Source organism: Lissotriton helveticus, chromosome 7 (genome assembly GCF_964261635.1).
Source record: "Lissotriton helveticus chromosome 7, aLisHel1.1, whole genome shotgun sequence".
Lineage (NCBI taxonomy): Eukaryota > Metazoa > Chordata > Amphibia > Caudata > Salamandridae > Lissotriton > Lissotriton helveticus.
In genome coordinates, this window is record NC_136068.1 from 665,806,419 (window position 1) to 665,827,793 (window position 21,375).

Consider the following 21,375-nt stretch of genomic DNA (forward strand, 5'->3'; position numbering starts at 1 on the left):
ACCCAGGATGGCAACCTGTGGACTGTCTGCTGGAGCTTCCTCCTATTACTGAGGCGGACTTCAACAGAATGGCTCGCGGTATCTCATCTGGATCGCCTCTGGACCCTATCCCCCATAAAATCTGGAAAGCTTCCGGAGAGGAACTCTTTCCTACTCTACGCAGGATTTGTAATCAATCCCTGCTTAGTGGCACAGTTCCTGCTTCTTGGAAACAGGCTCTTGTTTCTCCACTGCTAAAAACACCTTCTTTAAACCCAGAGTGCCTACAGAACTATAGACCCATCTCCTTGCTACCGTTCCCTGCAAAAATTGCGGAACGTTGGGTGAGCTCATGTCTCTCCAAACATTTGGAGCAGCATCGATTTCTGGATGAAATACAATTCGACTTCCGCCCAACCCACGGTACCGAAACTGCCCTACTTACTGCTATGGAGGACCTTCGAATGCGTGCAGACAGGGGTCAGGCAGTAGCTCTGATTCTGCTGGACCTGTCTGCCGCATTTGATACGGTAGATCATGGGATTCTATTGGAGAGACTGAGGGAGGCCGGGGTGGGGGGCACTGCCTTGCACTGGTTTTGCTCCTTCCTGCGGAATAGGAAGCAGGCTGTATCCCTTCCTCCGTTTCAATCTGCCTTCTCCCCGGTGTCTCATGGGGTGCCTCAAGGCTCGTCCATCAGCCCGATTTTATTTAACGTTTATCTAAAACCATTGATCACGTTGATAAAGTCTCACAGGCTAAAGGACATCAATTACGCAGACGACACTCAACTCATCCTATCCTGGGAGGGTGAGGAATCGATTCCTTTGGAATCCTTTCATGAGTGTCTACGAGACACGGCTGGCTGGCTACATAACAACTCACTACAGTTTAATGCCTCCAAAACTGAGGTTTTGTTCTGTGCCGGAAGTTGGATCCCTCGCCCTTTCCCAGTGGATTTTTGGCCCCCAGAGTCTTCAGAAAAATCTCAGCCGGTTACCACTGTTCGCAATCTGGGTGTTATGATGGACAACAAACTGAGCATGGAAGCCCAGGTTGCGAAAACAGTGTCCACCTGTTCGGCCCTCATTCGGTCCCTACGTAAGATATTGCCACTACTTCCCTTACAGGCCCGGGCTTTAATAGTCAGGTGTACTATTCTAAGTCGCCTCGACTACTGTAATGCGCTGCTACTCGAGTCTCCAGCCCTGCTGTTAGACAGACTCCAAAGAGTACAATCTGCCGCTGCTAAACTGGCTCTTGGCTGGCCTAGGAGATCCTCGGCCACAGCGGCGATGGCCGAACTCCATTGGCTCCCGTTGAAACAACGAGTGGCCTTTAAATCCGTCTGCCTCGTCTTCAAAGCTCTGCATGGATCTTGGCCCAGCTCTCTGCAAGCCATGTTTGACTGGTACATTCCATCCAGAGCACTTCGTTCGACAACGGCATGTCTTGTAAAAGTGCTGAGATTTAAAAAAGTTAGGACCGGAGGCAGATCTTTCGGAGTTGCGGCCGCTAAACTCTGGAACAGTATGCCCCTAGACATCGTCAAACGAAAGAACTCCTTCCTTTTAGGAAACGGGTCAAAACTTGGCTGTTTCCAAAGGGTTAACTCGATGGTCAATGCACTGCTTGCTCTTCCCCGTGCTTCCCCCCCTCTGGTGATATCTCAGCGCCAGGATGCCTGTAAGGTGACAGCTGCGCTATACAAATGTTTTAAATAAATAAATAATAAATAAGGAAAGGATGTGACCGAACGGCCAGACCTGCCGGCTTTGGAGCTGGGGAACCAGGTTTGAGTCTCGGCGTCAGCACATCATCCTGTGTTTCTAGGCAAATCACTTAATCTCCTGGTGCCTACCGAAAATAAATGTGTCCCTAACTGGTGCTCATGAAAAGCATTCCAATTCCTTTGGGTCGAGTTCACGCTATAAGCGCCGTTGTTGATGATTAAGTGTCAGTGCCTAGCATCGGAAACCACGGGTTCAAGTTGAGCACTACTGGTAGGTGTACTCACAGAGCAACCAAGACATGCTCCTTAGAACATCAGTTTGCATTACAGGGTGATGCTGCAAATATAAAAAAGTAAACACTGACAAAGCAAAAAAAGAGAACGTAAATTAAAAAAAAATATACAGAGATTAGCCCATCAGCCCTGTCACAGTGGACTACTTTTTAAATTGACAAGTACATATGTAGTTGAAAATGCAGTTGCTCACAGTGAGTAGAGCCAATGGCAAGTCAAGTCAAGTCAGAAAACACTTTATTCGATTATTTTAAAATCATAAAAGGATGCTACAGAACCATTTTCAATCATACAGACAAAATTTTTTTTTAAAACAAGTTAAAAAGTTAAGAATTGCTATGTACATAGAAATTTCATTTAAAAAATCATCTTTACAAACATATTTACAGTAATCACAATCTGGTAGTCCATTGGCAGTATTCAAAAATATAGTGCGAACTAGAATGTCTATTGCAGAGATGCTAACCTAAGGGTAAAGTGCAAAACATGCAGTTCATAAGTTCATATTTGACACATTTCACGGTTACATTAAAAAATGGTAAGTTATTCTAAACAAGCAGTTAAATTACATTAATTACTGACTTTTAATCTTGTTTGCTTTGACCGGATTGACATAGTCAGAAAATTGGCAACCCCATACATTACTACTGAAGTTTCCATGAGTTGTAAATACAATAAAGCTGGCTTAACCTGCACAAAGCCTCTCAGAATTTGTTTAATATATCTTTCCCTCCCATTCTTGTAAAAGGGACAGAAAAACAAAAAATGTAGTATATCCTGATCTGAGAAGTAGTCACATTTGCAGGGAGCATTTTCGTGAGGCTTACACCATTTTTCATATTCACCTAGCAAAAAATGTGCTTGATTGAAACGAAATTTAGTGAGGACCCACCTATGAAAAGGTTTATTTACTATCGTTAAGTAGGATTTAATAGATAACGAAGCAACCAACATATAGTGGGCCCTAACCGTTGGTTTTAAAATTTCGCTAGCCTCTCTCTCTAAAACCTTTTTCTCTTTAAAGTTTTTCTTTACCCAGTCAATGTCCTCTCTCATAATGCTCTCGGGGTTTGAAAACAACTCAGGTCGACCTAAATATTCTACTGTATTTTTAATGTATTTTAGCCACCCGGTCTTGGCCACGTTTTCCCTCCCCATACAATCCCTAATAATCACATGGTTTAAAATTAAAGCTGGATTAAGCCATATCCTAATCCATGACAGCAATGGGGCCAGTGTCAAAGAATCTTCAATGTACCCTATTCCCAGTTCCATATGTACAGGAAAAGCTGGGGTGGATTTTGGAAGGCCCAGTAAAGACCGAAGAAATACATTTTAATCTCTTTGTATATGGCCCAGGTTTTTATAACCCCATATCATGGCCCCATACCTCGCAATGGACAGTGTTTTAGCTTTATAAATTGATAGAATAGCCTCAGGTGGTTTACCACCCAGCCTTTTAGCGAAACCTAGGATGGAGGCAGCCGATCTTTTTACAGCCGCAGCTTTACTTTTGATTTGTGGAGCCCATGTCCCATTCCCATCGAACACCACACCTAGGTAGGTAAAGACTTTTACTTTAGATAACACTGAACCATTACAGGTGAGGGTTTTCATACCATTTTGGCGACTGCCTACTGCCATAACGTGGGATTTCTCGATGTTAACTGCTAAATCCAAGCTTTGCATAAAAGCCCCAAAAGAATTTAAAAGGCGTTGTAAACCATTAGGGGTTCTTGCCAGCAATACCGTATCATCGGCATATAATAGGACTGGCATTAAGGAGTCACCCATATGTGGTACATCCATGGAGGCCGTTTCCAGGGTCTTTCCTAGTGAATTAATATAAAGTGAGAAGAGCATTGGTGCCAGGATGCACCCTTGGCGCACCCCCCTTCCTGATTTAAAAAAGGCAGTGCAATTTCCCTCTTGTGACATGCGTATCGTTGCCCTTAAATCACTATGAAGTCGTGCCAGGAAGCTCACCAGTGCTTGGTCTAACCCCAGTTCCAGAAGTATTGTCCACAGCTTTGACCTATTGACCAGGTCAAAGGCTGTGGACAGATCCATAAAAGACAAATACATCATACCCTTTGACGCTACAGTGTATTTACCCAGGGTAAGAAGTAAATTTAGGCACTGATCCTCAGTGCCTCTCCCGGCTCGAAAGCCATACTGAGCGTCGCATAAGATGTTATTATTTGTCGCCCAGGTTGAAATTCTTTCCAAAATAACTTTACCCAAAATTTTAAAAGAGGAATCTAACAAAGAAATGGGCCTATAACATCTAGGGTCTCCCCTTTGGCCCTTCTTGAAAATGGGAATTATTACAGACTGTGACCATGTAGTTGGTGCTTTTTTCCTTTCCAGGTTAATCACATTGAAGACATTAGTGAGAACCACTGCCCACATGCCCGAATTTGATTTAAACATATCGGCTGGTACGCCGTCTGGGCCAGGGGCCTTTTTTCCTGCCGTGTCCTCAATTGCCTTCTGCACCTCTTTAATTCTCCTGGTGCCTACCGAAAATAAATGTGTCCCTAACTGGTGCTCATGAAAAGCACTCCAATTCCTTTGGGTCGAGTTCACGCTATAAGCGCCGTTGTTGATGATTAAGTGTCAGTGCCTAGCATCGGAAACCACGGGTTCAAGTTGAGCACTACTGGTAGGTGTACTCACAGAGCAACCAAGACATGCTCCTTAGAACATCAGTTTGCATTACAGGGTGATGCTGCAAATATAAAAAAGTAAACACTGACAAAGCAAAAAAAGAGAACGTAAATTAAAAAAAAATATACAGAGATTAGCCCATCAGCCCTGTCACAGTGGACTACTTTTTAAATTGACAAGTACATATGTAGTTGAAAATGCAGTTGCTCACAGTGAGTAGAGCCAATGGCTGAAGTGGGCTGTCCTACTACCCTAATTTGTATGCGGTGGTGGGTGGTAGCAAAATGTGAATGGCAGCTGAACAGACCAATGGAGAAGACCACTAACCGAAAGCCACTCTATGTTTTTGTTTTACAGTTTTACATAGCACCAACTCGATTCAAAGGTATCAAAGCGCTTTAAATGAGCACCAGTTACATTACACAGGGTCACAAAATTTTGTTTTTAGGCGCTGGGAGATTAAGTGATTTGCCCAGAATCACAGGGTGTTGCGGCCATGCCAAGACTCAGACCTAGTTCCCCAGTTCCACAATTGGCAGCTCTGGACTTAACCCCACATCCTATGAATATACTTGTTTATTTTCTATTTATGATTTTTTATAAAATCATAGTCTCGCAAAACAGCTAAAGTTGTCTCTGGCCAGACATAAAACGGAGAGAAAGCACGTGATTTTATGCATGGAAAGATTCATGGAGGCGACAGATACAGCCACATGAGTGAGAATTTCATCTCTCTGGAACTTGGAGTAAAAATAAAAAACTGCAAAACGCCAAATCAGCTAACATTGCTTCCTGCATGCTCATGCATAAACCATTGAAAAAACTCCTTTTTTGCCAAGCTTTCGGTGGAGTTTACCACCACCCACCCCAAGTGCAGACAGAATCTTCCAGATCCTCATTATGGCTCATGAGTAAGATTGAGGAGTATAACTGACAGGCGAAAGCTGCCAAAGGCAAAAACTGTACCACTTCGTGACAAAATATGTGTCAGTTGCTTTTTAATTGAGTTTTGTGAGAATCGTGACCAATCTTCTCAACCAAGCAAGAGGGATTAAACAAATTCCTGTAGCATCTTGAAGGTCTGGGTGGGAGTGGGGTCACACTCGAGTTGAGTCTTCCAAAGTGTATATTATTTATCTGGTGTCAGCAGATGTTGAACAAGTCTAAATTGATGAGGACTGATAGGAGTAAGCACTTAACTAGTGGCAAATGAATTTGAAAGGACTATAAAAATATGTGCATAATTAACGTTTTGCCTGTGAAATGTTTTTTGTGGGTTCTTTGGGACTTATTCCGAGCTCACAGGTAACTGAAAATCCTCGGATTTCTGGAAGAAACCTTAAAGGTAGAGGGTAAGTTACGGGCTGAACTCCTCCCTTAATTCTATTTCAACGTTAATATAAATTCAGCTGTTGCAATCTCCTATGTAGTGAAGATTTCCTAAAGAAACTAGACGATTTTCAGTTGAAGGTAAATTAGGTTGATCCATCTGGTGACCATTTTTATCTGAACTGAACTATGTTTGGGGTCAAAGCAAAAGTCATCATCAATTTTGTAAAATATAATGCTTGTTTTTCACTTTGTACCTTCAATTCTATTTCAGACTAAAGATGTCCGTGCCACTATAAAAAGTCTTCTGAATTTCCTATGCTGTTACATAAACAATGTAAGTCAAAATTATTTCTTTTAACCTCTTTACACTTCTAAGTAGAAACATTGGTTAGGCAATCTGTTCAACCCTAATGTTTAGATAAAGCTTCAGGGGGGTCATTCCTTAGAGGCCATTTACTCTCAGGTCAGCACATAAAATCGCTCATTCATTCTGCCTGTGGGAAGTCGTAACACTTCATCTAGAGGGCCAAAAAATGTTAGTCCTGCCTAAGACAGCGGAGCTTCGGAAAACGCACCAGCCCCACAAACTCAACACCAGAGGATAACATTGCCCACTACAGTCCCAAAAGGACAACCATGCTCTGCATCCTGACCCTCATTGCCCATAGGCTGGCGGTACCAACACAGCGGACAACCAACATCCCTCGCAGACAAAGCCGATGGCTGTGCTGTGCTTGTTGGCCTCTGGTACCATTGGAACAACAACTGCCAGAATCGGAGGAGTCACACAGCCAGCCCTATCCAAGTTCCTCACACGTGTATTGGATGCCATCATCAGCTCTGTACCCCAGCACCTGCACTTCTCACACACTGCGCAGGAACAGCTGGAGACCAAGCAAGGCTTCTACGCCATTGCTGGCTTCCCAAACGGGTTGAGGGCAATTGATTGCACACATATACTCCTTGTGCCCCCTGCCGCCACTGCACACAATCACCACAACAGGAAGCACACTCATTCCATCAATGTGCAGGCAATAGTGGACCACCGGGGACTCTTCACAAATGTTGTCGACAACTACCCACCTATGGCTATGAACTGCTTGTCGGTAAGTAACAACTGAACACACAACACACCTCAACTCCACCAAATACAACTCACAGCTCTGGGAATGCACACGTTACAAAATCACATAGAACATGACAACCAACATGCCCACATACCAGACATGAAAACACAACTTACTGTGGCAACCTGGGTTAGCCATGTACACAAGCCAGCAACTGCATGGCACCTCAGCCACACAATAACAGAATGTGGGGAGAGTTGGGAACCAGGCATGTGTGAAGGGGACATTTCCATGTCAATATACACTGCTGGTGTTTGGAGTGTACTGTACAGTGGATGCAACCATGTTACCTCAGCCAGTGGGGAAGATCGCAGAACAGTAGCTTGTTATGTCCCCCCCTGTAAGCGTGAGCGGAGTGGGCTGGCCCGGGGTACGCCAAACCAGCATAGAGGTGTGACTAAAAAGCCAGTTGCTCTGAGCGTGGTTCTCTTCCGCAATGGCCAACGTGTCTGCCGGGACGGCGCCTCTCACCTCGCCATGAGGCCGAGGCCATGAACGTTGGTGCCTGCGATCCTGTGCGCTAGCTGCACCCCAGGTGGATGGTCCCCAGAACCGTTCTTCCTGCCCCTGTACACCCAGGCCTCACTGCACACCTACCGACACCGGCGTGCGTCAAGGAGGGCTCACCACATGCCAGTGCAAGCTCCAAGCCGGGACCTTGGCAGCCTCCTTAGACCATTGCTAGCCTCCGCGAGACAGGCCCACATTACTCCTTTCTCGTTGACGTACTCCATCGCTGCCTCCAGCCCACACTGCGGCCCAGTAGGTCATACATTTGGAACTGATTCTTGATTTCATGATGCCCGAGTCCATATGTGAATGGGATGTTTTATGTCACTGTACTCCCTACAATGTGGTGCCACCGACTCTGGGCATAGCATTCCAACAACACATGTCTTTGGTCACTTGCTCACTACTGCCTTCGGCCGTACCAGAACGACAGAGTAATCTGTATTCTACCTACACTGCGGTTCACCCAGCCTCATACAAATCCAATCCAGTCCTGACCAGGCAGGACACGGCATCGTCGCACACGCTCAGCTCCGGTGGTCCTACCTCCATCAACCACAAATCATCGCCACATGCCATTCCAACTCAGTGTGTGAGACTCCCAGGAGGAGCTGGCTGAACAGCGCTTGGCCAGCAGTGACCGCAAGCTCCGGCCCACTCTGCGGTCCAGTAGGTCGCACATTTGGAACTGAGTCTTGGTGTATTCATGGCAGAGATTATACCATTGTACAGGCATCATCGCAGACTGTATCCCCTTTCAGCTCTGGTGCCACTATCTCTGTGCCCCGAAATTCATGGACACTCTCTGGTTGAACTTTGGTGGCGTCTGAGTCTATGGCCTGGGGGTTGTCTTCATCATCATGTAGCTGATACTGACTTGGTGTGAAAAATGAGTCTGTAGCATTCATCACCTCTAAGCATGAGCGTCAAATCCGTTCCGCTCGCCGATTTTGCGGATTTTCGGTAAATCCGCAATCCGCGAACTCCCGCAAATTTACCGAAAATCCGCGAATCCGCGAGCGGCGGATTCGGGGGGCAAAAGTTCATGCCTTCAAGCTTGAAGTTGTAACTATTTTAGGATGGCGCCGGCAAGCTGCAAGCCCTCCTAAAATTGTTACAAAGTCAGCTAAGTTAGCTTCAACAGGAAGCACTAATAGATAAAATAAAGCAGGTGCTTTATTTTATCTATTAGTGCTTCCTGATGAAGCTAATTTAGTAACTATTTTAGGATGGCGCTGGCAGCTTGCCGGCGCCATCCTAAAATAGTTACAGGATGATGGACAGCTCACTCAAGGGACCCCTGCGCACATCGGTGCAATTGCATAGTAACACACACATGGTCGCTGGAACTAGTTGAAGCTCAAATTCAGTGACTCATTTATCAGCCCAAAAACAATCGTGAGCGTCGTCGAGGCTGGGCAAGTGTGCCTTCTTCCCAAATCTACCGTCGAAAATCAGCTGTGATGCTGGATAGAGGCCTTTGTATCCTTGACTTTCACGAGCGCAATCCCTTTGCTGTTCCTGTGACCAGGAGCTTCTGTCTCTTCATCTACTGCTCTGATCGGTCTCAGACCTTTTATACACACAAGAGGCATGTGCACTCGCATGGAAGGGCCGCACGTTTGGTCCCGCTCACACACTCGCGGTGTGCACCGTCTTCCCGCCATTGACCCACTATGATGGACAGCTCACCCAAGGGACCTCTGCGCCCTTCGGCGCGATTGCATAGTAACACACACATGGTCGCTGGAACTAGTTGAAGCTCAAATTTAGTGACTCATTCATCAGCCCAAAAACAATCGTGAGCGTCGTCGAGGCTGGGCAGGTGTGCCTTCTTCCCAAATCTACCGTCGAAAATCAGCTGTGATGCTGGATAGAGGCCTTTGTATCCTTGACTTTCACGAGTGCAATCCCTTTGCTGTTCCTGTGACCAGGAGCTTCTGTCTCTTCATCTACTGCTCTGATCGGTCTCAGACCTTTTATACACACGAGAGGCATGTGCATTTGCATGGAAGCCCCGCCCACACACTCGCGGTGTGCACCGTCTTCCCGCCATTGACCCACTATGATGGACAGCTCACCCAAGGGACCCCTGCGCCCATCGGGGCAATTGCATAGTAAAGTAACACACACATGGCCGCTGGAACTAGTTGAAGCTCAAATTCAGTGACTCATTCATCAGCCCAAATCCGCAAATCCACAAATCCGCAAAATCCGTGGATTTTGCGGATCCACGATCCGCAAATCCGCAAAATCCGCGGATTGTGGATCCGCAAAATCCGCCCATGTTATTAACTGTTTCTGCTTGGTTCAACCCTCTGCATCATCCCCTGGAAGAACACCTTCCACTGTCCCCGAAACACTCCACGACATTCACCTTGGAGATCGATGAGGACCCGCTCTTCTCTGGTGCCCCTATATCAGTGCACCGCAAGTCACCGTCCCGTGGCAGTGTGCCTGTGCGGGCTTCACTGCATCTGGTGCCACTAACTCTGTGCAGCTCAAGTCATGGACCCAGTCTGACTGGCTTTTGTATGGCCTTTGAGTTGATGGCCTGGGGGTCATCAACGCCATGGGCCTGTGTCCCTGCACTGGTTGCTGCCTCCGGCCTGAACTGTGGTCCACCAGGGCTCAAACATCGAATCCAGTCCTGACCTGCCTAGATGACGCATCACCGCAGGATGCACACGCCACCACCGCCAGGACCACCTCAATCGACAACTGCCAGAGTCGAAAGAGTCTTACAGCCAGGCTATCAGAGTCGCACACACTTGTCGCGGATTCCATCATCATCTTGATACCCTGCTCAGCTCTTCAGGTGTCACTGACTCAGTTCCCCACAACTCATGGACCGTTTCTGATTGAGTTTTGTGCTGTGGACAGCTCACGCAACAATGTCACCTCATGCAATGGGGAAGACATGGGACGATGATGAGGAAGATAAAGCAAGTGTGCGGAAGGGAGAAGGCCCAGACAATGGGAGGGCAGGAGGCAACAACCAGAAGGCAGGAATGCAGACTGGAGGTGGTAGTCCAGCTACACACCAGGAGCTATGATTGAGTATTGTGCTGTGGACTGCGGACACAACTATGTCACCTCAGGCAATGTGAAGGACCTGGGACGATGATGGGTGAGATGTGGCAGGTGTAACACACCCTACTGCAGCTGCAGCAGGGATATCCCAAAGGGTCACAACCTGAGACAATTTCTCACATGAGCATGTTCAGCTCTGGTCCCCCTACCTCAGTCCACTGCAACTCATGGAACCTTCTGACTGAATATAAGGGTGACCTCTGTGCTTGCTCCGGCTACCACTATGATGCCTAGCAGTTGTTTGTGTTATGTGATTTCTGTTTCCGCTTCAATAGTGATCACTGTTGTAGTTGTTGCCAGCTCCAACCACTCCCTTAGGGCAGGATCACACTCACCCCACGCCCATCCAGCAAAGGCGTTACTGGTCATGTGGGCTTGGTAATAAACAGTAGCTGGGTACATGTGCCCATAGCCCGTTCAACTGACTATCACAGTGTGTCTGTGTGTTCATTACTTATGCATGGTGGCCCCGGGACCTACCATATTACATTGTGCGGTGTACAACGTAGGCAATCTAGTCACCCCAGGCAGTGGGTAAGACCTTGTACATGTAGCTCGGTCGTCCCCCCATCAATATGTTAGAGGAGTGGACTGGTGTGAATGATTATTCCGGGGCTGTAGGCGTGGTTCAGTACTGGAATTGCGCAAATGTGTGTGTCTATGTCGCAGTGTGTGTGTCCGTTGTTGAGTGTAAGTGGTCCCTGATGGGAATTAGCCACCCGCGTATGTGATCTAGTTCGGCTGCCATTATTTCAAACACCACCGCACCTGTTCAGCCACCTCCCTCTTGCAGTCTAACACCTGGCCTTGGAATGCGATGTGTGCTTGGGTGAGGTGCTGGGAGCCAGCCGTGGTGGTGTGTGCTTCCTGCTGTGTGGTCTGTGCAGCGGGTGGGGTCTCCGGGATGCAGCTGGGCTGCCCTGCTCCTGGAGGTGGGTTGCCGTAGATGTCCATGAGCTGTTGTAGGGCAACGGTGTGGAGGTCCTCTTCATCATCACTTATGAGTTGTCTGGTCTGCACTGCAGGAGGTGTTGAATGTCCCACTGCCATGTGAAGGGGAGATGAATGTGACCATTGTGTTGACATGTATGTTGACGCATTGTACAAGTTTACATACAGACTGCATGACACTGTACATTGTGACTGTTTGTGAGGAGCTGACTATTTGATGCAGGCCAGTGGACATTTCAACTACATCACGGATGTGTGTTTGTACTTGGCCATTTTCAACTCACTTCCGTTGTCCTCCTCTGCACTCCGTCTGCATTCACCTTGTCCATGATGGACTGCCATATCCCATTTTTTGTCACCAATGACACAGTGGAGGTGACGAATAGTGGTTGATGGTGTTCTGTCACCTCCATTATCAGGATCCTGTTTTCTTGCGGTCTGAACCGTGTCTTCTTCTTCTTCTTGTCCTTGCCTTTCCCTGAAGTCCCAGCCTGGTCGTCTGTGCGGCTTGTGGGGTTCGCGTTGTCCTCTGCAGTCGGTCCGGGTACATTCATGGTGCTACACAGTTTATTTATGTATTTTTTATTTTTGACTGCTTTTATGGTGCATTTTCCCGCATGAGGCGTGTGAATTTGGGACATCGCAACTTTTTTTGCTTTCGTTTTTTGGCGTTTTTCCAGCATCACGTTCGTTTTAATGCGATCATTTGGCATGTTATCGTGGAACTATTGCATGGTGCCGCCATGTTGAGAATACAACGTTAAGACGCTGTTATTTGCCCACGATAGACTGTGATATGCAAAGTTGCGTTAAGCAAATTTTGCGATGATTAACACACGTGCTTGAGAATATCCCCCTAGGTATTCTATTACTGTGACGTCATTCCGGGAACCTATGATATGTTTCCGATATCCTAAGATGATCTAATAGAAAAATAGTCTGTTTTATAGGACTTGGCATTGCTTCATATATGTTGCCTGAAGGTTACTGTGGTGATCTGGGTTGGTCTTAGGGTAACTAGCAGCAGCAGAGCTTTGTGAATAGAAGTATCCCATTCTGCTGCAAAGTTTATGTGGATTTATAGTAGGTTTCTCAGTTCCCCATGTTTTATAGTTTCCAACTGAATAGTATATTATCACAATTTTCAGCCAATCCTCAAATATCAATTTTAAATATTTACCACGTAAAATACAATAATATTGACTACAATAATTCTATGGACAAAATATCGAAAAAATAGGTTGGTATTTATTTAATCATTTTTATAATTAAAACTAACTGTAATACATTTAACAACAAATTGATATATATATATATCAATATAATATATATGTATATAAAATACAGAAAAGTAAACATACATTTAAGTTAAACATATGAATAAATATGTAACTTCAAACAAAATCCAATCTAAGCAACAGAATGGAAAGTATTGGCCTTTGGATTCTCAGGTTTACTATTCTCACTCCTTAATGAGCAACAGCTATGAAAATGTTGGACTTTGGCAGGGTTCAGAATACTAGTCCCACTCCAAACTCAATTAAAGGATGATTAAATCATGTAATAAAAGTAAATTATAATAAACTGTATAACTATATGTATGTGTATATATAATATATAGATATATAATTAAAAAAAGAAACATAATTTAAATTAAATATTAAAATATACTCATTAAATCATAAAAATCAGAAAATGCACGACTACATTTAAAATTCCTCAAAGTTAATAAAACAAAAACACGTAAAAAACATAAAATACAATTATAAGAGTTAAAATAACATACATAATCAATAACTACTAAAACAAATAGACTTTTAAAATCCTTTTAATAAAAATATAAAAATATAATCACAAGTACTTGTTTTAATTAAATCCTAAAACATAAATAAAAATACATACAACTTAAAAACAAGAAAAAATAATTACCATTGTAAATCCAACTTAGGGCCTGATTCCGATGCGGTTTGGAAAGCTTCCCAATGGTTTCCAACCGAATCGGATCTGGAGTCCAACCAGCCAAATACGATGCATCCGGATGCTTCCAGATACAATTTGGTTGGACTTCCATTGACTTCAATGGGAGCCTTTGTTCCGACCAAATGAGTAGGCTCCCATTGAAGAAAGGGATGGCTGGGAAGAATCGGGCGCCCTGTGGTGGGCAACCCCTGCCTGCCACACTGTGCATGGCTGGTAAGAGTATACCCATGGGTACCCTCAAGGGCCTTATTGGGAAGGCTCCATGTGTAGGGGGGCCCACTATAGGCCCCCAAAGTCTGATTCTGACTTCCGATTCGAGTCGGACGGCACGATTTGGAAGGGATGTCCAAATCCAGCAACATACTCAGTCATTTGCAAACACGGGCCATAAAGATGTACAATTCTGCTCCATACGGCTTGGTCATTCCAAATGCCGACGGGTTTGGATTGGTATATTCCTAACGCCTAACTCGCAAAATCCTCAGTCGGTTGGAAACGTTTCCAAGTCGGTTGGAAAGACACATTTAATCAGAGCAAATGCCATTAGGAGGCCTTCCTAACCGCATCCAAATCAGGCCCTTAATATACAATTAAAAACACACATTTGTAACCCCATGCAAACAAAGGTATAAGGCACATACATCAAGAAAAGAAAATGTATGTCTCTCACTCCAACCTAAGCAACACTAGGAAAAGATGTCCTTTGCATCATAAGCAGCAGTAGGGAAAATGTTGGACACTAGAGGAGTCAGAATAACTGATTTGATTGGATTTTGTGATTTTTATGTGCCAACATTTGCCCTAAGGCTTCTTGGTGCCTGAATATTTCAGTGATACATACCCTGATATCTCTATTGCCCTTCATTAAGTAAACAGATATGTTTTCACACCTTTTCTAAAAAGGAAAACAAGCAGGTCTGAGCTTTAAGAGAAATTGTACATTAATTCCACAGCTGTGCAGCTAGCACCAAAAAAGTTCTGCCACAAGTTCTGTTATAGTTCGCCTTCTGCACATGCAGAAGGAGTCGATTATCTCAGTGTAGATTTCTAGTAGTTTTATTTTTAGCAGATTTTGCGTAGCATTTTGAACTGTACTGTGAACTGCCTTATGGCAAAGTCACACAGTTTTACATTATGTAAGTCATTCCACTGAAAGCCAGAAGAGAGGATTTACAAATCCAAAGACACTTTCCCATTTAGGTATGCTAAAAAGTGCCATTCTCACAGCATTTTGCACTTGTTGAAGCTTACAAGGAGTTGATTGCTGCAGTAGCCACAACCACTGTACACTTATTTGGGGTGAATGGGAAGATCTTATGAAGTAGCCTAAGTTGTAAAAAACAAGAAAGAGACCACCACACTTATTTGTGGAAGACAGCTCAGATGTTTAGCCATTGGCAATCCTTAGCTTTTTACTTTTTTTTTACTGCTATAGGAGGGCTCACCAAAATGGTAGGCCACATCAACTGGGGCCAGAGATTGACTTTTCCAAAGGCAATCACCTCTGTCTTGGAAGAGTTCAGTCAGTGAGTCATCTGCATAAAAAATATTTTTATATCCAATTCTTTTGAATACCGCTGCAAATGGACTCATATACATATTAAATAGAATAGGAGAAATTGAAGGTAATTTCAGTATTGCTTTCCTATTCATACACAAAATTAGTCAACCCAGCTGAGAGCAGCAGCATAATACCCATTCACTCTGAACGCTTAATTTGAAAAGCAGGATCCACTGTGTAAAAAGTGGCGACAAGGTCTAGCTTTATCCTGGTCCAGCACAGTCACTAAGCCTGACTAAGTTCAACAATGCTGTCTAAAAGTCATTTGAGTCTCATACAATAAATTATGCTTTTCCATCTAGTTAGAAAGCCAATTAGCTACAAATTAGCTACAAACTTCTCACCTAACTTAGCAATAGCAAGGAGTAGTGAAATAGTTCTATAATTACTGGCCTCCGTGGGATGAGATTTGCTTTTTTAAAGGGTTTGACCGCGAGGTCTTCCAACGTTCAGAAACTATAGCCGTAGATAGAGAGGTACCAATTAGTGACTTAATAGGAGAGACAAACACTTGAAACACACGATTTCAAATGGTTTTTACAACATGAGAAGCAGTTGGGATAGTGTTGGACATTGGAGCGGTTAGAATTACTGTTCCCACTCCTGACTGAGCAATAGCAAGGAAAGTGTTGGATTTTGTAGTAGTCAGATTTACTACTCCCACTCCAAACTGAACAACTGGTAAATATGTTGGACTTTGTAGGGGTTATATTTACTACGTTCACTACAACCTGAGAAAGAGCATGGAAAGTGTAGGACTTTGAAGATGTCAGATTTAAAATTCCCTCTCCAATGTATGCAACAGTAGGGAACATGTTAGACACTTAAGGGGGGCTGGTTTACTATTTCCCTCTACAAATATATTATTTCCACTCTAAATTGAGCAACATTGGTGACAATGTTGGATTTTGGAAGAGTTAGATTTATTATTTGCATGCACACCTAAACAGCAGTACAGAAAATGCAGATCTCTAAAATAATCACATTTACTATTCCAAAAAATAAAACAAATGTAGAGAATCAAAGTATACATATAACCATATTGTAAAATAAAGACCTAAATAATGATCACAGCTAAAAACAACACATACACAATGTATTTAATACGTAAATAAATACGAATCAATGTAAATAAAATGCAGCATTTGAAATCACAACATAATAATACATTTAAAAAAGTTAAAAATATAGATAAATAGACATAACAAAAAGCATGATAATTGGAAATGCAAATTACCTAAAACAGGTATTTATAAATGTAAAAATAAATAGGTATAACCAAAAATGTATAGAATCAATATAAATCATTTATCACTTAAATGACATAATTGTGAAACAGTTTTTCCAATTAATAATAAATAATTGAAATTTAGAATTAATACAGATATATTTCAAAATACTTCCACAGCCTTACCTACAAATCAAACAAAGTAACACAAATATACAATCAAAAACTAATTATAATAAGTTATAATACAGAACAAACACAAACAAAAATTAAAAGAAATAAATAAAACACATTTTTAAATATATATTCAACAATTATACAAAAGACCGAAATAATTATGAACTGTTCCCAAAAATACATGTAGATAATTTGCCTATTTAATGAACAACTTCACACATTAACATATAATTGATGAATTTAAAGCATTAAAAAATATACTTAAATTACTTCTGACCCTGCTCTACAAACTCAACAACCTACCCAAAAAGCAAAAAAGGATTGAATAAATGTTTAAAAATCTATTGTTCATACATTTACGCACAAACATGACCCGAAAATGTATATTAATACACATTAAATGTGATACTTTAAATACATTTAAAAAAATTACATACACATTCTCTTCATAAATAAAATAAATAATAATCCAACTAACCAATTACAAAATATACATATTAAACCCATTTTTAATATATTAAAATAAAATTTTATTTTAAACACTTCCCACCCTATGAGTGTGACTGCTCTACCCCGCGCAGCTCCACCACTAAGTGCTGCCCTGAGAGACCTGTAATCTCCGTTCTACCGTAGGTTTGAGGCCCTTGTCCACCTGCAAGCTCTTGCCTGCTCCTCATACCTGGTGGTCCAGTGGAAGAGCACTCTGCTCTTCCACTGTTCCGCTTTTTTCTGTGCCCTCTTTTCTCTTTTTTGCTCTATCTTTTGCTCCCTCTTTTCTCTTGTTCTCTCTCTTTTTCCTTTTGGTCCCTATTTCCTCCTGTGCTCTCTCTTTTCTCTTTTGCTCTCCCCTTTCCCTTTTTGCTTTCTATTTTCTCTTATGCACCCTTTTTTCTCTTTTGCTCTCTCTTTTACAGTTTCACTCTCCCTGCCGCTGCTGTCCTGGCAGCCCGTCCAGCATATCCTTCCCACTCCTGCTCCCGCCTCCCAGCTGACCACCCCCCAAACCCTACTTAATGGTGGCCACTGGGCAGCTGCGCCCGACCTCGCAACCGCCATTCACGATGGATACAGGATCCTGAGAAAAGACTGCCCAGGAGGAGGCATTGCCATCGTCCACAAAAGCTCCTTGTGGATGATGCAGTTCGATGTAGGTTTCTGAAGATTTTGACATGAGACTAAATCATTTTGATAGTCTGTTTCAACATTGTTTGAAATGCCAATTATCAAGATTAATGCCTTTACAGAGCTTCCGTTCTCCACACACTTTGAATTGACTGCTGGAAATAAAAAGGTGTAGAAAGCAATTGAAATGATTCAGCACAGAACTTCCTGGTGATTTTAGACTTCAGGCCAGAGACATTGGAAGTGATTAAGGCTGGGACATGCAACATATGCATACATGCCAACTGATCCGATTCAGTCGGGAGACTGCTAATTTTGTAAGCCAATTAGGTGAAAAACCTAAGACCCCCGATTTTATTTGTTTAAATCCCCTCTTCCTTGTTTCAAAATGTTGACATGTTAGCTTATGCGACTGGCTGACTCATTCTTACCAGGCACTCTCAGACCTAATGCACAAAAGCTTTCCCCGATACATAATTATCAGTATAGATCCACAATATCTCAAACTATAGTTGCCCACAGCGAAGCCTTCCTCCTTTTTTGTAGTAAAACCATTCCCATGCCACAGCTGCAGGTTTCTAACGGGCAGGTCATGCACCTCTTTGGAGATAACATCAGTAGATTCGAACATGACTTCTTGGCCTGGATGCATTCAGTCACAGTGCATACACACACTGGCCAGTCTGTCTGTAAAATTCCACCTGTTCCACGATCCAGAATAATTGAGCCACCACTGAATTTTGAGTATCATGCTGTTTTGCTTAGTTGAGCATCTTTCAGGGAATCATTGTGCAATTCCGTTCCAGCTTTGCAGTTATCCTGATGTCCTTGTTCCCTCTATGATGGATGATAGTTGCATGAATCTATTTTTTTGTAGATGTTTTATATTACCTTTTTCGTTACAATAATCCATCCTCCTCATTGTTTCTTTTAGAATGGTGACGTAAATGTGGAAGAATTAACAAGGACTCTCACGAACCTACGCACAACATTGGTAAGCAATATTAAATCTTGTATCTATCTTTTTGGAAAACTTCTCCAGGATATATCATTAGAGCTTTTACTAGTGCGCCATCTTTACTATGTAAAAGGACACAATTTCCCTACAAACATAAGCTGCTTATAATAAACCAACCAGTGGCAAAAAATGCTGCTTTAGAAAATGTATCCATCAATTTAGGAGAGAGGTATTATTTTACTTTATGGCTGTTCTTTCTTCAGACTTAAGTATGCAAATAGTGATGGCTGAAATGCTTGAAATAATCTCTGCCACTGGTAATTACTCTGGCCCTATCCCAATTAATCATTATTTGCACACAATATCACAACAGTTTGGACCCAGCCATATGAAAATCAGTCTTGACCCTGCTCCAATGGGAACAGCCAGGCCAGGTCCTCTGTGATTCAGAACACAAGCAACCTAGGACAGGTTTCACCCTGATAAGGGCTCATCAGCCAGGAATAGATTGGTTCCAGTAAAACAATGTGCATGGGACCCATGTCTAGGTATACCCATCCCTCTTAGGGTGACCTGCTGAAGTATACAAAAACGTGTTCCCATGAGGAGTAGGGTAAATGCTGATTTGCATATGGTTGGGTCCAAACTGAGGTAAGACAGTGAACAAAAGAACAATGGGTTTGGATGCTACCCGTTTTGATTGCCAGTGGTTAGACTAATTGCAAGGATCCCATGCGCACGCTCCTACTGGAACCAAGTCTGGTTGATGAGCTCCTATCAGGAGGAAACTGTTCCTAGGCTGCTTTTTTCCCATTACGATAAGGACCTGGCCTGGCAGTTCAGGCTGGACCGTTCCCATGAGGGCCAGGGTCAAGGCTAATTTGCATATGATTGATTTCAAACTGAGGTGGCATGATATGCAAAAGAATTATGAGTTGGGATGCTTCTCTGTTTGAATGCCTATGATTATACAAATCACAAGCATCACTTCAATCTTGTTTATTACTAACACAAATACTGTACAACAAGTCAAATAGGGAATTTTAGTATTTTCTTTACAAACTAATATAATGAGTTCAATAGCTAAAGCAATAAGTAGATAAATATGTACCCGGAAGGGTATTTAACAAACAATAAGGGGAGACAGGTTTGTTACAGCGGCATAAGTTGCAATAATGTACTACTTTGTTCTGACTGACTAGTTCTACAGAATTATTTTATGAACCCCTCCGGTGCTCATGACGGAACGGTTCCGTCATGAGCGTCGGTTGGCCTGTGCTCATGACGGAACCGTTCCGTCAAGAGTCCATAGGTTCTTTAGAACCTTCAGCACTGCAGAGGAATTTGCGCAGCACTGAAGGGGTTAAAAGGATGCAAAACCCTCATCTACTATTGTGACATGGTTCAGTATCAGTTGTTGCTCATCACCAAAGATCTGAGTGATGTATGAGTTCGACTCTCTCTGATCAGGAGTTCATAACACATTCTTCTTAATGAAGCACCATCCACGGTTGTAGAGATAGCTGTTGATCTCTTTTCTTTTAAACATTTTTATTGTTTTGAATTCTTGAAGGACAAGTAAAACAAATATAGCGTATATGGATGACATAAGTTATTACAGTATGATTTACATATGAGTTAATCAAACGTCTGTAATCGAAACGTGCAATACGATAAGAGATTGAGTGCTAAAGTGTTTATTCGCAGTGCAGAAAGCTAATGTTGTCAGTGGACCCATCATGACTTTCTCCATCAGTCCTCTAGGGTACATAACAATTGTGTGTAAAGTTTGCATCAGACTAAAGTGTGCGAGGTCATGAATCCCAGACTTTGTTGTGTTTGTAGGGGCAACATCTGGCTGTATAAACAGCCTTCTCGAGTGTGCAACTGTGGTCCATTTCCTCTTTCCATTCTAGTAACTTGGGGGAGTGGAATTCTGCAGTGTTTGGCTATATCGCACTTAGTGATTTAGGGCCAGATGTACCACCATTTTTTTGCAGTCGCAAACGGTTAATTGTCCCGTTTGAGACCGTAAAAAAGGGCCCTGGCATGTAAAAATGCTATTTTGCGAGTCGGTGACTCGCAAAATAGCGTTTGCAACTCTCTTTATTAAAAAGGGGCTTCCCTTCCTAATAGCGAGTCACAATGGAATGTACCATATTTTATTAATGAGGCAGGCAATTTGCGATGCCATTAGGAATCGCTAATAGTGTCTGAGACACTGTTGTAAATTGCATTTTGCGAGTAGTAAAGTGACGCAATGTGCAAGTCGCATAATGTCGTACAGCTAGCCCTAGGTAACGAAGGTCTAAAAGGGTGAGGCTAGTGTAGTTCCCCCCTTGCTTCTCCATAAGCCCCTGTAAATGCACTTTGGGTGCGAGACCTAGCGAGTGCCCAAGTGATGTGATGTGATGTGGATAGGAAATACTGGATTCATCTCCAATAATTTTCTATGTCTGGCATTCCCAAGCTACGTGTAGTAAAGTACCTATTGTAGATCTGATGCAGTCGCATACCGGTGGGTATGCACGGGTCATTTTATGCAGCTGATCTGGGGTATAGTATAATCTATGGCAATATTATATTTGCCAGGTTTGGGCTGAAATGGTCAGGGTGTATGGAGCTGCCAAGACTTCTTTTCCTTTATTATTGTCTACGGTT

The 21,375-nt window shown here is 43.1% G+C and overlaps 1 protein-coding gene across 1 annotated transcript in view; it reads left to right on the top strand.

The window, feature by feature from the left end:
* LOC144769218 (uncharacterized) overlaps positions 1-21,375 on the top strand; it is a 228,048-nt gene that overhangs the window by 40,565 nt on the left and 166,108 nt on the right. Inside the window, exons 3-4 of the mRNA XM_078653258.1 lie at positions 6,279-6,341; positions 18,691-18,750. Coding sequence (XP_078509384.1) covers positions 6,279-6,341; positions 18,691-18,750 — 123 coding nt within the window. The remainder of the gene's footprint in view (positions 1-6,278; positions 6,342-18,690; positions 18,751-21,375) is intronic.